The following is a 12,749-nucleotide window of genomic DNA, read 5'->3' as shown; positions in this document are numbered from 1 at the left end:
CCCCTTACCTGTCCTGTCCGTAACCCCCCCCCCAGAGGGGTACAACAGCCCTCCCCCCCACCTCGGACTTCAGCCAGCCAGCCGCCGCCCGGTCTCCAGCCGCCGCTCCGTCTCTAGCAGTCGCAGCTCCAAGCGTAATCCGGTGACTTCTAACCTTTGTTATTTTCGTTATTTCATAGTCCATTTTATTTCATTATTTCATATTCCATTCTTAATATTATGCTAGTAGTAGCCCCTATACCTTGACTTGCGTGGAATTTGTGGACATTGTCTGTTGTCTGTTGTCGCTGTTGCTGTGGTCGTTTCTTCCACTGCTTTGGTTTGGGTATTGCCTGGGAACCTGTATTTGGGGCGGTGGGTGTTGAGTCCGGTGGTGTTTGCCCCCTAATTGAGTATAGTTTGGTTTCGGGAGTATTCCTTTGAATTTGTGTGAGCCTTGTATTTCCTTGCTGCTGCTTTGATACTACCACCGTGTATATCTGTATATTTTCCTATACTTTCGTGTAGTTGTGGCTGTGGGAGGTAATGGGTGGATAGGGTCATGTCCGAGGGGGTGGGGGAGTGGGGCCGTGGTGGGGGCGGGGGATGAGGAGAGGGCCGGAGTGGGAGGGGGGCCAAGGTTTGGCCGCGGGGGGGGCGGGGTAGTGGATGGCGTGACGGTAGGCTGAGGGTTGGGTCTTGGAATATAGGGACCCTTCAGGGTAAGTCCATAGAGCTTGTGAAGATTCTTAGGAAGAGGAGGATCAACATTGCGTGTGTCCAAGAGACCAAGTGGGAGCGACAGGCGTAGGAATGGAGTTGGCATCTTAGTAGATGAAGAGCTTAGAGGTCAGGTAGTGGAGGTGAAGAGGATCAACGATAGGTTGATGACTATTAAGTTGGTCGTTCGGGGGTTTACCCTGAACGTGTGTAGTGCTTATGCGCCGCAAGTGGGATCGGAGGGGAGGAGAAGATGCGGTTTTGGGAGGCTTTGGAGGAGGTGTTGAGAGGCGTGCCTAGTTCGGAGAAGATTGTTGTAGCAGGGGATTTCAACGGTCACATTGGGGCGCTATCGAGAGGCTTTGGTGACGTGCATGGTGGTTTTGGTTTTGGGGAGAGAAATGAAGAGGGGGCAACCCTACTGGAGTTTGCGAGGGCCTTTGGGCTGGTGGTGGTGAACTCGGGCTTCCCGAAGAAGGACGAGCACCTGATCACCTTTCGAAGCGCGGTAGCCAGAACTCGGATTGACTTTTTGTTGCTTAGGAAAGGGGATAGGGCATTGTGTAAGGACTGTAAAGTCATCCCGAGTGAGAATCTTTCGACCCAGCATAGGCTCTTGGTTATGGATTTGGGTATAAAGAAGAATAGAAAGAGGAGGACTAAGGAGTGTAGACCGAGAATTAAGTGGGGCGGCCTGACGCCAGTGAATGCGTGGGAGATAGGGGAGAGGTTGGCGGGAATGGGGGTGTGGGAGTGTAGGGGGGACGTGGATAGTATGTGGGACAGGGCGGGAAGGTGCATCAGAGAGGATGCAAGTGAGGTGTTGGGTGTTTCTAGGGGCCGGGCCGGGCACCATCGGGGGGATTGGTGGTGGAATGAAGAGGTGGAGAAGAAAGTGGGGACCAAGAAAGGGGCGTATGCTAAGTTGGTGGAAAGTAAGGACAAAGAGGAGAAGCGGGTAAACAGGAAAGAGTACAAGCTAGCGAGGAAGGAGGCGAAGTCAACAGTCACGGCAGCTAAGACGGCCGCTTTTGAGAGCTTGTATGCAGGGTTACAGGAGAAAGGAGGGGAGAAAAAGTTGTTTAGACTCGCTAAGGCTAGGGAGAGGAAGGGTCGTGACCTCGATCAGGTGAGGTGCATTAAGGGGGAGGACGGCCACATTAAGAAGAGATGGCAGTCATATTTTCATAGGCTCTTGAATGACGAAGGGGATAGAGCTATTGTGTTAGGGGAACTGGAGCACTCAGAGAAGTGTCAGGATTTTAGCTATTGTAGACGTTTTAAGGTAGAAGAGGTTAGACAGGCTGTCCGCAGGATGCGAAGGGGTAAGGCGACGGGGCCGGATGAGATACCGGTGGAGTTTTGGAAGTTCGTTGGAGAGGCTGGTGTAAGGTGGTTGACTGGATTGTTTAATGAAATCTTCAGGACGGCAAAGATGCCCGAGGCGTGGAGGTGGAGTACCATGGTCCCTCTCTATAAGAATAAGGGGGACATTCAGAGTTGCAATAACTATAGGGGGATTAAGTTATTGAGTCACTCTATGAAGATCTGGGAGAGAGTGGTCGAGGTGAGGCTGAGACGGATAGTGTCTATTTCGGAAAACCAGTTCGGATTTATGCCCGGCCGCTCGACGACGAAGGCAATCCACCTGGTGCGGAGGTTGGTAGAGCAGTATAGGGAGAGGAAGAAGGATCTGCACATGGTGTTTATCGACCTGGAGAAGGCATACGACAAAGTCCCCAGGGAGGTGCTTTGGAGATGCTTGGAGGTGAGTGGAGTACTGCTGGCATATACCAGAGTAATTAAGGATATGTATGATGGGGCGAAAACTCAGGTGAGGACGGCGGGAGGAGACTCAGAGCATTTCATTGTCCTGACAGGATTGCATCAGGGATCTACTCTTAGTCCCTTTTTGTTTGCGTTGGTGATGGATGTGTTGACGCGGCGCATTCAAGGGGAGTTGCCGTGGTGTATGCTTTTTGCAGACGATGTAGTTCTGATAGATGAGACTCGAGGGGGTGTGAATGACAAATTAGAGGTGTGGAGGCAAACTCTTGAGTCTAAAGGGTTCAGGGTGAGCAGAAGCAAGACAGAGTATGTGGAATGCAAGTTTAATGACGTGAGGCGGGAGAATGAGGTAGTAGTGAAGCTGGAAGTACAGGAGGTATGTAAGAGGGATAAGTTCAAGTATCTTGGGTCCGTGATCCAGAGTAACGGTGAGATTGACGAGGATGTCTCGCGCCGTATTGGGGCGGGATGGATGAAGTGGAAACTCGCGTCGGGGGTGCTGTGTGATAAGAAGGTGCCGCCCAAGCTTAAAGGCAAATTCTACAGGGTGGTAGTCCGTCCGGCCTTGTTGTATGGAGCGGAGTGTTGGCCAGTTAAGAACTCCCACATCCAAAAAATGAAGGTGGCAGAAATGCGGATGTTGCGCTGGATGTGTGGACTGACTAGAGGGGATAGAGTTCGGAATGAGATTATCCGGGAGAAGGTTGGTGTGACTTCAATGGAGTGCAAGATGCGGGAAGCAAGATTGAGATTGTTCGGACACGTGAAGAGGAGGGGCATGGATGCCCCGGTCCGTAGGTGTGAGAGGCTAGCGTTGGATGGTTTTAAGCGGGGTAGGGGTAGGCCGAAGAAGTACTGGGGTGAGGTGATTAGGCGGGACATGGAACAGTTACAGCTCACCGAGGACATGACCCTAGATAGGAAGGTCTGGAGGGCGCGAATTTCGGCAGAGGATTAGGGCCAGTTTGGGTCGCTAGTGTAGGGAACTACTTGGTGGGGGTGTTATTCCTGTTATGATTCCGTGTTCCGTGTTCCATGTTTTATTACGAATCTGTGTGCTTTCCTCTGCTTTCCTCTGTTTTATATTACTTATGGGTGCCGTATTTATGTTATGTAATCTGCTTCTGTGCTTTACTATGTGTTTGTGTGGTATCTCGTGCCTTGAGCCGGGGGTCTATCGGAAACAGCCTTTCTACTTCATCAGAGGTAGAGGTATAGGTATGGACTGCGTACATCTTACCCCCCCAGACCCCACTAGGTGGGAATACACTGGGTTTGTTGTTGTTGTTGTTGTATTTAATTTGCTCTATTGGTTATTTTCTTGCTAATGCAGGTTAAAAATAGGATTCGTTGAAGTGTTAATTACTCTGTTTATGGTTTCATGTTCTGATAGTTATTGCGAGTTTGGGTTTTGGCTTAAGTAATTTTGGGTTATTTTGTGAAATCTTGTTATTCCCTTTAATAATGTAGGGTAGATGTCATTCTTCCAACTGCTATGTGAATTTGTTTAAGTTTGAATAGTGTGATTTGATATTTTGATGATTGTCAATGCAACTTGGGGTTTTTGCTCAAGTATATATTTTAATTATATTCTGAAGAATATGTTTTAATTATTAGAGCTATTTCTTTGTTTTGGGTCTTTACTGATTCCTGGCTGATGTTGTTAGCTAGCGTATGAGCATTGCTTTGGATTTTGATATGTAGTTGTTAACAATGAGTTGAAGTCAATGTTTGGGTTGATTTTGATTGTTCTATCTCATAGTGTTGTCAAAGGCGCGCTTAAGCCTAAAGAGAGGCATAAACCAAGTTGGGTGTTTCGTCTTGCTTCATGGGCGATTTAGTGTCGTCATCAAAACTCTAAGGCAACATACAATTCCTTGCTTATAAGCGTAATTCTGAAGAGGCAACTTAAAACAATTGATACTTAACTTTATCACTTTTTGTTTCAATTTCTTTTGTCCATATATTTGGCATTCATGCTTATAATTGTTAGTCTTGGACTACACATACATATTGCATTTTTTCCCTCCATTTGTGCCTTTCTTCATTAAAGTCCTCTCTTTATTTGCGGTTTGCACTTAAAGCCCCAGAGGACCTTAGGGCTTTTTTGCGCTTTACGTCTTGATATATTTGAAGTTACTCGTTCTTGGGGTTGGCAAAGGGATGTGATTTGTACTTTATATGTTTGACTTCTTTATAATTAATACAAGCCACTGGGTGGCACATCTATTTTTTAGTTTCCTCAATGCACAGAAATGACATCAACAATTTAGTTTTTCTCCAGTTCTATGAAATAATTAAAAGTCAAGAAATTATCCAAGCTTCTATAACTTGGAGTCGAGTCATGGAGGACAAGCCCAGAAACATCACAGTACACTAGATTGTGTTTATCATCGTAGTTGTAGTTCGACGTGTTTGAACTTTTATTGCAGAAATTTGCAGTTTCCTACTTGCTCTTTTAGACAATAATCCTTTTGCTCTGCTCCTTACACTTTTGTTTTGCAGGAAGATTTATGGCAGGAGGTTTTTCCTGTTGGCACGGAGGTTAGGATTTGACCACTTTCTGTTTATTTATTTGTTGATATAATGGAAATCTGTTTATTCATTGGTTGGTTTATGTTTTTTTTTTCTTTATTTTCTTGCATATAATTTCTGAAATTTGAATGTAATTCTTTTTCTTGGTGCCAGTGGGATCAGATTGACATGGTTTACCAATACAAATGGAATTTCTCAAATCTCGAAGTGAGTTGATTATTTTCAGTTCATTATCTGCCTTCTGTTTAAGTAAATAAAGCAGTTAAAAAAAAAGATGAGATAACTCACAGGTCTCGTTTGACTTCTGATAGGATGCATTTGAAGAAGGCGGAGAATTGCATGGAAAGAAAGTCTACCTTTTTGGTTGTACCGAACGTAAGTGGTAGCTGGAGCTTGTTGTCTTATTGTACGGACATATTCATGTTAAATGCTCTAAGTAGCTTGAAATGTAGCTGTGATCTTTTAAACTGCATTGCTTTTGACCCCTTCAGCTGATGTATTCTCTTCTTTCTCGTCAGTGTTTTGTGATTAGTCATGTTTCATCATTTTTCATGTTCAAATTTCTCTTTATTTTAATCTTGCTGTGCAATTTCACCTGGGGATCATTGACCCCTTAAGTTGATTCATTTCTTTCTCTTTGATGTTGGTTTCTTATGAATTATGGTGTTCTCACCTTTTTAATTGTTCAATTTGCTGTTTATTTTAATCTTGCTGAACAATTTCTTGTATGTCATTGACCCCTTCATTTGATCTGGTTTCCTTCTTTTCCCTGTCAATTTTGTGTTTAGATATTTGATAGAGTTCATAATTAGTTCTGTTTTGTGTACCCCAAAACAATTTTTTTTTTCTTTGATAGGTGATCGTAATTTTTCAACTTAATCTGTTTTTCGTATGACCAATATTCTATTATATCCTTCCAACATCCTATTATATCCTTCGAATGATTTGCTTCATGTAGATCTGTCTCTTGTTTTTGCAGCACAATTGGTTTTTTACCAGGGACAGTCAAAAGTCACGTGTATACCTGTTGTGGTTGCTGTAAGTCTTGAAGATCCAATCATTATATAGAAGTATTTACAACTGTTAATCTTATTTCTTTCACTTCTATTTATGTACTCTTCACTGCTCATAAAAATAGAAATGGCTACATTTTTTCATTTTGACCCATTTTGACCTTTAGTTTGTTGGCAGAGCTTTAATCTGATCCACCCTCTGAATGTTGAAATGGAGATCAGAAAGAGCTTACTTTGAGTCCATTCCATTGCTATTAGTGTCCTTGAGAGGTTTGCAAATGTGAACAGTGTTCTACACCCGTGTAAGGAAATTTCTCAGATTGAGCCATATGGAAGACAGTGTTATCAAAGGCGCGCTTAAGCCCTGAAGTGAGGCTCAAAATATGTTGAGCGCTTCGCCTCACTTTATGTGCGCTTCATTGTCGTCATCAAGTTTCTAAGGCATACTTTTTCTTGCCAATGAGTCTCTTTTGAAGAGCCGACATTAAACAATTGATATTTCACTTTATCGTAATTGTTTTTCAATCTCTTTGTTCTTCATTCATGCTTATAATAAGTAGTTTGAACTAAACATAAATATTTGTATTTTTCTGCGCCTTTTTCCGTTGAAGCCTATGCTTCTATTTGTGCTTTGCGTTTTAAGCCTCAACGGACCTTAGAGCTTTTTTGCGCTTTTTGCTCTTGATAACACTGATGGAAGAGTTACAAAATTGAGTTCCTTGCCCCCTCAAACCCACCCACAAAAAAAAAACAGATAGATAGATAGATAGAGAGGGGATGGTTGTTTGGGGGGAGGGGGGCTAAGGTGGACAAAAGAGGGAGTGGAGAACAATGACTTCAGCAAGCTTATCGTGGTTTCTAGTGTATCAATGTGCCCTTATTTTGGTTTTAGTTTTTATGCTTTTTGGAAAAGTAAAATAATTTCAGAACTTGACATTCTTTTACCTCACATACTGGCCAAGTAAAAGCATTTGTTCATTAAAAATACATTATATAGTCTCCCCTTTCTTTGTTAATGCTGTTCCTCTTTTGTAAACAGGTCGTATCTCCTTTTCCACCTTCTGATAAAATTGGTATAAACTCTGTACAAAGGGAAGCTGAAGAGATACTGCCAATGAAACAGATGAAAATGGACTGGGTTCCATACATCCCTTTGGAAAAACGGTATTGTTGCTGCGCCCTTCCCCCCTGGTTTGACTTTTTCCTTCTCATTGTCTCTTGTAAGTCTTATGTGTGTCTATCTTGGCTACTAACTATGATTATATAACCTTATATTATTCTTGTCCCTAAGTTTGTCTTTTTAACCCCTTGTTTTGTCTCTTGTATGTCTTATGTAAGTGGTGTATATCTTTGTTCTGATTGTTCCAACAGGGAGGCTCAGGTTGAAAGACTCAAATCCCAAATTTTTATTCTGAGGTGTACTCAGAGAAGGTCTGCTTCCTTACCTCCTGCATTCTGTTTTGATAGTTTGCTTTTTTTTTTTGATTTGTTAGGCACATAGAGAAAATTTGGTCTCAATTTTCTCTTTGTGGTATCTGAGGAGAAAAATCCAATGTCATAACTTGATGTATGTGTATTAAAGAGGCGTAAAAGTAACCGAGAAGATGAAAAACCTTCTGTGATTAATATCTTTTAATGTACTTATTTCAGGGCTGGTTTAAAACACTTGAAGTTGGAGCGAGTTAAGAAGTTTGAATATTGCTTACCTTGTAAGTAAGATAACTCCAATAACTATGGAGATTTAACCCTTTATATGTTCCCTTGTGTCCATCATAAACTTAGGCTAAGTTTTCCCTTTATGCTGCTTTAGTTTCTTAAGTTAGTTGATTCTGTTTTAGTATCATGATAACTGAAGGGGTATATCTTTCTTTCAGATTTTTTCCTCTGTTAACTTACTTCCCTTCTCTTACATGGTTGTTCTGAAGCAGGTTAAAGGTCTTCTAGTTCATAACTACTTGAGATATTAACATGTAAAGATGGTTTCTGCCAAGCCTTACTCTTCAATTCTCATTTATAGAAGCAACAAGTTAGATGATTAGTTTCCTTATAAACTTGCTCAGAGAATATGCGGATCTCTGAGCTTGAAAGCCTTGCTGTTGACAGTTGCACTGGAGGCTAATTGAACTTTAAAATATAAATCAACAGTGGGGAAGAGGGGTTAGGTTAGCAAACTGCAAATCGGTCAATTATCTCATCTTTTCCTTCGTTCTGACATGGCACATCAGATTTGGAGCATGTTTCTTTGTATAAGGTGCATTAGGTAATGCATTATTCTGGTAAAATTGGCATGGCTTGGAAGTTGGAACTAACATTTCTAACTGGAGAACAAAAGTTTGGAATACTGATGTGGTTATACTTGTCTGGTCTCCCTTCTGGAATGGACTAAGATAGATCTCTAGCTGTTTGGAGAAGTCACTGTATCTGAAAGTCAGAAAATTTAAAAATTTAAAGTTATATTGTCTGTATGCTAGCACTGAATGTAATTTTGTTCTCTCTTTCCTTACAGATATGAAACTAAAATATGTAGTTATTAAATTTCCTTTCTGATTCCCTGATAATTTTTTCAGTTTTATATATATATTTGATCTGTTATATAACATAATTATCGTAAATTATTAAAAATATATTTCTTATATTTGTCAAAAATTATTTAATTGTATATTAATCATGTTAGTCTTCTATATGGGTCTTAACTATGTTTAAGAATATGATATCTGATATTTTTGTAAATTAGTTAAATTAAGCTTGATGTTTCAGTTTCATATATTTCGCTCTGCTGTTTCATTTGTTGTTGCACTTATAAACTGAGAGGATAGTCGGTCATCTTTGACTGTGGTGTACATCTTTTAATTGTTATAGTTATGTTTGGTGCTTTCATTTCTGTTAGAAGTCTCCATGACATTTATTTTCTTGGCAGATTTTTATCAGCCGTTTGCAGAAGATGAGTTTGAACAGAGCACCATTGTGCAGATCTTGTTTCCAACAGAACCGCCTGTAAGCTTTCAGATACTAGCAGAATAATACAGTGGCTACTCCAATACATTAAAAGGGATTGCTTGAGGATTATTTTTTGGCTTGAAATAGATATTAGATGGGTATAACATGAGCAATTTTGTATGCTAGATCTGTAAGTGGTTATATGAAAAGAAATACAGGGATATATGCATGGTCTTGACAATTTTCAGTTGAGTTCTTTTGGTCTCAGGTGTTTTGCGAGTTTGATTGGGAATTTGATGAGCCAGAGGTATACTTAACTCTTCTCTTTTTCTTCCCTGCCACCCCCTCTACTTTTTGGGTCCACCGTCTTTCCAAATGAAAATGAAAAGGCTGTTGGGATGTCCTGTAAACTATTTCCTATGTGGGTCCTCATATGTTGAAGCTGCTAAAGACATTTGACCACCAGCTTCTGATAACTTCTCTAATTTTTTGCATAATTATTTTCTTTTTTTGATTGGTAAGACTTCTCTATTTTTCTCTCCTAATATCCCAAATTCTTGCTGACTTGTTCATAAGAGGAAACTATTCCATATTTGTATGCTTGTTGCATCACTGCATTCCCTTTATTCTAATTTAGTAAACTGGAAGAACATCATAGATTTTTGCTGAGATTCCATATTTGTGAATTTGATTGGGTTTTGAGGTTTAAACATATTAAGTAGCTGATAAGATCCAATGATAGACACAAATTTTAACGTGAGACTTGCACATTTGCTGCTATCCCTTTAAATATGTCATCTCTATTGGTTTCTGACGTTGCTGTCTGTTTTCTGGTTGACTAAGGCACAGAAAGCACCATCCAGCAATTTCTTGAAATAAATTCCTTTTTTGTTGAACTATCACAAAGAATTTTTTTTCAGCACTATGAAAAGAACGTCCCACTACGAATTCCTATCCCATTAATAAAGTATAAACTACAAATAAATAATATATTCCAAGTTTAGACTTTTAAAGCATACACATTAAAAAAAATCCTTTGGCTTTGGACTTTTTGCTTTGATAGATCTTTCTTGTCAAATAAGTTTTACCTAACCCACTATGTCCTTTGTTTAATACCCATTTTTAGGAGAAACCAAATATGTCTCTTTTTGTTGTAATCTAGAATAAAAATGAAAAGAAGAAAATTGTCATAGGAAGCCACATTAGAATATTGTTTCCCTTTCCTAGACCTCACTCAGCCGAACTGACCAAGTGTTGTTTTTTCTCCCATATGGTTGCTATTTGTGATAATTTTCTTGTTATAAGACAAATTTAAGAAAGGATAGCATTTTTTATTCTTTTAGCAGCTTGAGTGAGAGGTTTATCTTGAATAGTCATCCTATAGGCTGCCATTTTCTTACCAAAGGCGTTTGGAGATTGCAGCGCAATTGTGTCAAGTTTAGGAGTGTTTAAGATTATAAACTTTGACGTGTGAACAAGCAGAACAATTAGTTTAAAGTATGCTGCAATCAAGTGTAAAATTGTTGTATAAGAAGTTGGTGTGAGTTCCATTTAAGGAGGAGAGAGGCAAAGCTTTCTACAAATTAGTTTTAAGTTGAATTGACTTAGTGAGATAAGAATTTTCATTTTACTAAAACTGTAAACTTTCCAGTATGAAGTAAAGAGGTAGATCAGCATTTCCTTTATTGGTTCAAGTCATGCAAGTTTTGCCAGTTTGAAGTCGCACTAATCTGTATATGCCTCTGTATTTTCAAACCATTCTACCATCTATTAACTTGAGTGATGAAATTTGTAGGAAATGGCAGACAAATTTATTGAGGCAGAGGAGTTGGCCGCAGATAAAAAAGATGAATTTGTGGTAATGTTACTTTGTGATATCAAATAACAAGTCTCATTATTCATCAATAAAATATATACCTTACTAAAAAATTATAAAATTTGTGTGTATCATCTTTATAATTCTAGGAATTTGTGAAGGAGAAAGTTAAAGAAGGAAAGAGGAGCAACCGAGAGGTATATTTTGAGAAATTTGTTGGAATCCTATTTTCCTTTTCCGTGGCAATGCTGATGGTTTGCAGCCCTAGTATCTTTTTTCATGTTATACTTGATTTGCTTATGATCATGACTCTAAATTTACTATGGTATAGGCTAGAGAAGCCAGGAAAAAGGCTATACAGGATATGAGTGAAGAAGCGAAAGCTGCATTTCAGAGTATGAAATTTTACAAATTTTATCCCGTGACCTCACCTGATGCTCCTGATGTATCTCAGGTCAAGGTAAGTATTGTGTTTGTAGTCTTAATTATCTTATATAGGACCCCCCCACCCACACACACAGACTGAGACTGACACACAGAGCGCATACACCCCCCAAAAGAAAAAAAAGGTACTAGCTATTTGATGTACTTTTATGATTAAACTGTTGATGTTGAAGAATTTAAGTTTATGTTCGAGTGTAACAATATTACAATGACATCTCATGTTTAATTGATATGTTAAATACTTAATATATGCTATTAAGTATGTGTTGGCAATAAAATTCATGGTTCTCACCTATTGCGTTTCTTTGCAGTCTTCATTCATAAACAGATACTACAGGAAGGCTCACAAAGTTTTCTGAATGATGCATCAGAGAGCATATTCAGAATGGGAAAATAACTGCTGTCTGAAACCATGTATTTTTGGAAGCCTACTTCAGAGCTGGATGATGGAATCATACTGTTCAGCTTAGTATGTGTTTTGCGGCAACCATTAGAGTTACAGAACTATTTAAGGATGTAGAAAGATCCATAGAGGCAAAATGTAACTTTTCCTCAATCCTATAGCTAGAGTGTTCAGTCAAAAATTTTGGCAATGAATTCTTGTCTGCATTGTGAAATTTTCATTTCATTTTGGATGCAAATGTAATCCTTAGTTAAGTTATCATGTGTATCCCTGCAGACATTATGAGCTGCAATTAGCAGTTGGTTCTTAGTTCGACTTGATCAGGTGAACTATGAATGTTTTTGCTTCAAATGGAAGAAGGGTATATCTGGTTTCCCCTCATGGAGTTATTTTTCTTCTGGTGTGATTTTATAAAATGAGCTTGACTGAATGCTGAAATATGAAGCATATAACTGCTCGCTTACTTTTGAGACTAGTGTTTACATCTTTAATGGGATGCAAAGTTTGTTTAGGCTGTGAAATCCTTATGGAACAGGAATATCCATGAAATAGTTGAACAGGTGAACTAGAAAGCAAAAAAGGTATCATACTGTGATAAAAAGCTTACTAGTAGATCTTTAACGAACACTGCAAAGATATACTTCTCTTTCCCATCCAAAATGAAATACAAATATGAGCTAGTAATATGGAGTACAGTGAAAGTTAAGAGGATTGAATGGTTGTTGGTGCTGTAATGGAGCATGTATCCGATTATCATAGTTTTGTTTGTTGTATCTCATAGGCAGAGCCGTAAAAATGGGCTTGGTCCTTGAGTCCGGTCTAATCCAGCCCACTATAAGGGTTGGGTTGTGATTTTTGAGCCCAATTAAAACTAGGGCTTATAAACTCAGCCCAAGTTAGCCCGTTGGCCCTTGAGGCTTGACTGAGGTTGAATTGGGCCGGCTCATGGGTCAAATACTATTTAATTTAAATTAAAAATATATGATTACTGTAAAAGAAAAAGTAATAACTAAGAATAGTAGTTATTGAATAAGTTTAATATCCTATAGAATATTTAACTTATTAAGTGTTAAAAACCTCAATTATCAAGTATAGATGTTTCATTTGTTATTGT

The 12,749-nt window shown here is 39.4% G+C and overlaps 1 protein-coding gene across 1 annotated transcript in view; it reads left to right on the top strand.

The window, feature by feature from the left end:
- The window catches only part of LOC107850405 (protein HEAT INTOLERANT 4), a 15,145-nt gene extending 3,129 nt beyond the window's left edge, over positions 1-12,016 (top strand). Inside the window, exons 2-14 of the mRNA XM_016694903.2 lie at positions 4,993-5,031; positions 5,176-5,229; positions 5,334-5,397; positions 6,002-6,060; positions 7,075-7,199; positions 7,407-7,466; positions 7,686-7,744; positions 8,953-9,029; positions 9,241-9,279; positions 10,768-10,830; positions 10,938-10,985; positions 11,120-11,248; positions 11,544-12,016. Coding sequence (XP_016550389.2) covers positions 4,993-5,031; positions 5,176-5,229; positions 5,334-5,397; positions 6,002-6,060; positions 7,075-7,199; positions 7,407-7,466; positions 7,686-7,744; positions 8,953-9,029; positions 9,241-9,279; positions 10,768-10,830; positions 10,938-10,985; positions 11,120-11,248; positions 11,544-11,591 — 864 coding nt within the window. The 3' untranslated portion in view covers positions 11,592-12,016. The remainder of the gene's footprint in view (positions 1-4,992; positions 5,032-5,175; positions 5,230-5,333; positions 5,398-6,001; positions 6,061-7,074; positions 7,200-7,406; positions 7,467-7,685; positions 7,745-8,952; positions 9,030-9,240; positions 9,280-10,767; positions 10,831-10,937; positions 10,986-11,119; positions 11,249-11,543) is intronic.
- The last annotated feature ends 733 nt before the right edge of the window (positions 12,017-12,749 follow it).

This window comes from Capsicum annuum, chromosome 12, assembly GCF_002878395.1.
Source record: "Capsicum annuum cultivar UCD-10X-F1 chromosome 12, UCD10Xv1.1, whole genome shotgun sequence".
Classification (NCBI taxonomy): Eukaryota; Viridiplantae; Streptophyta; class Magnoliopsida; order Solanales; family Solanaceae; genus Capsicum; species Capsicum annuum.
This window is presented reverse-complemented; position numbering and strand designations above follow the sequence as displayed.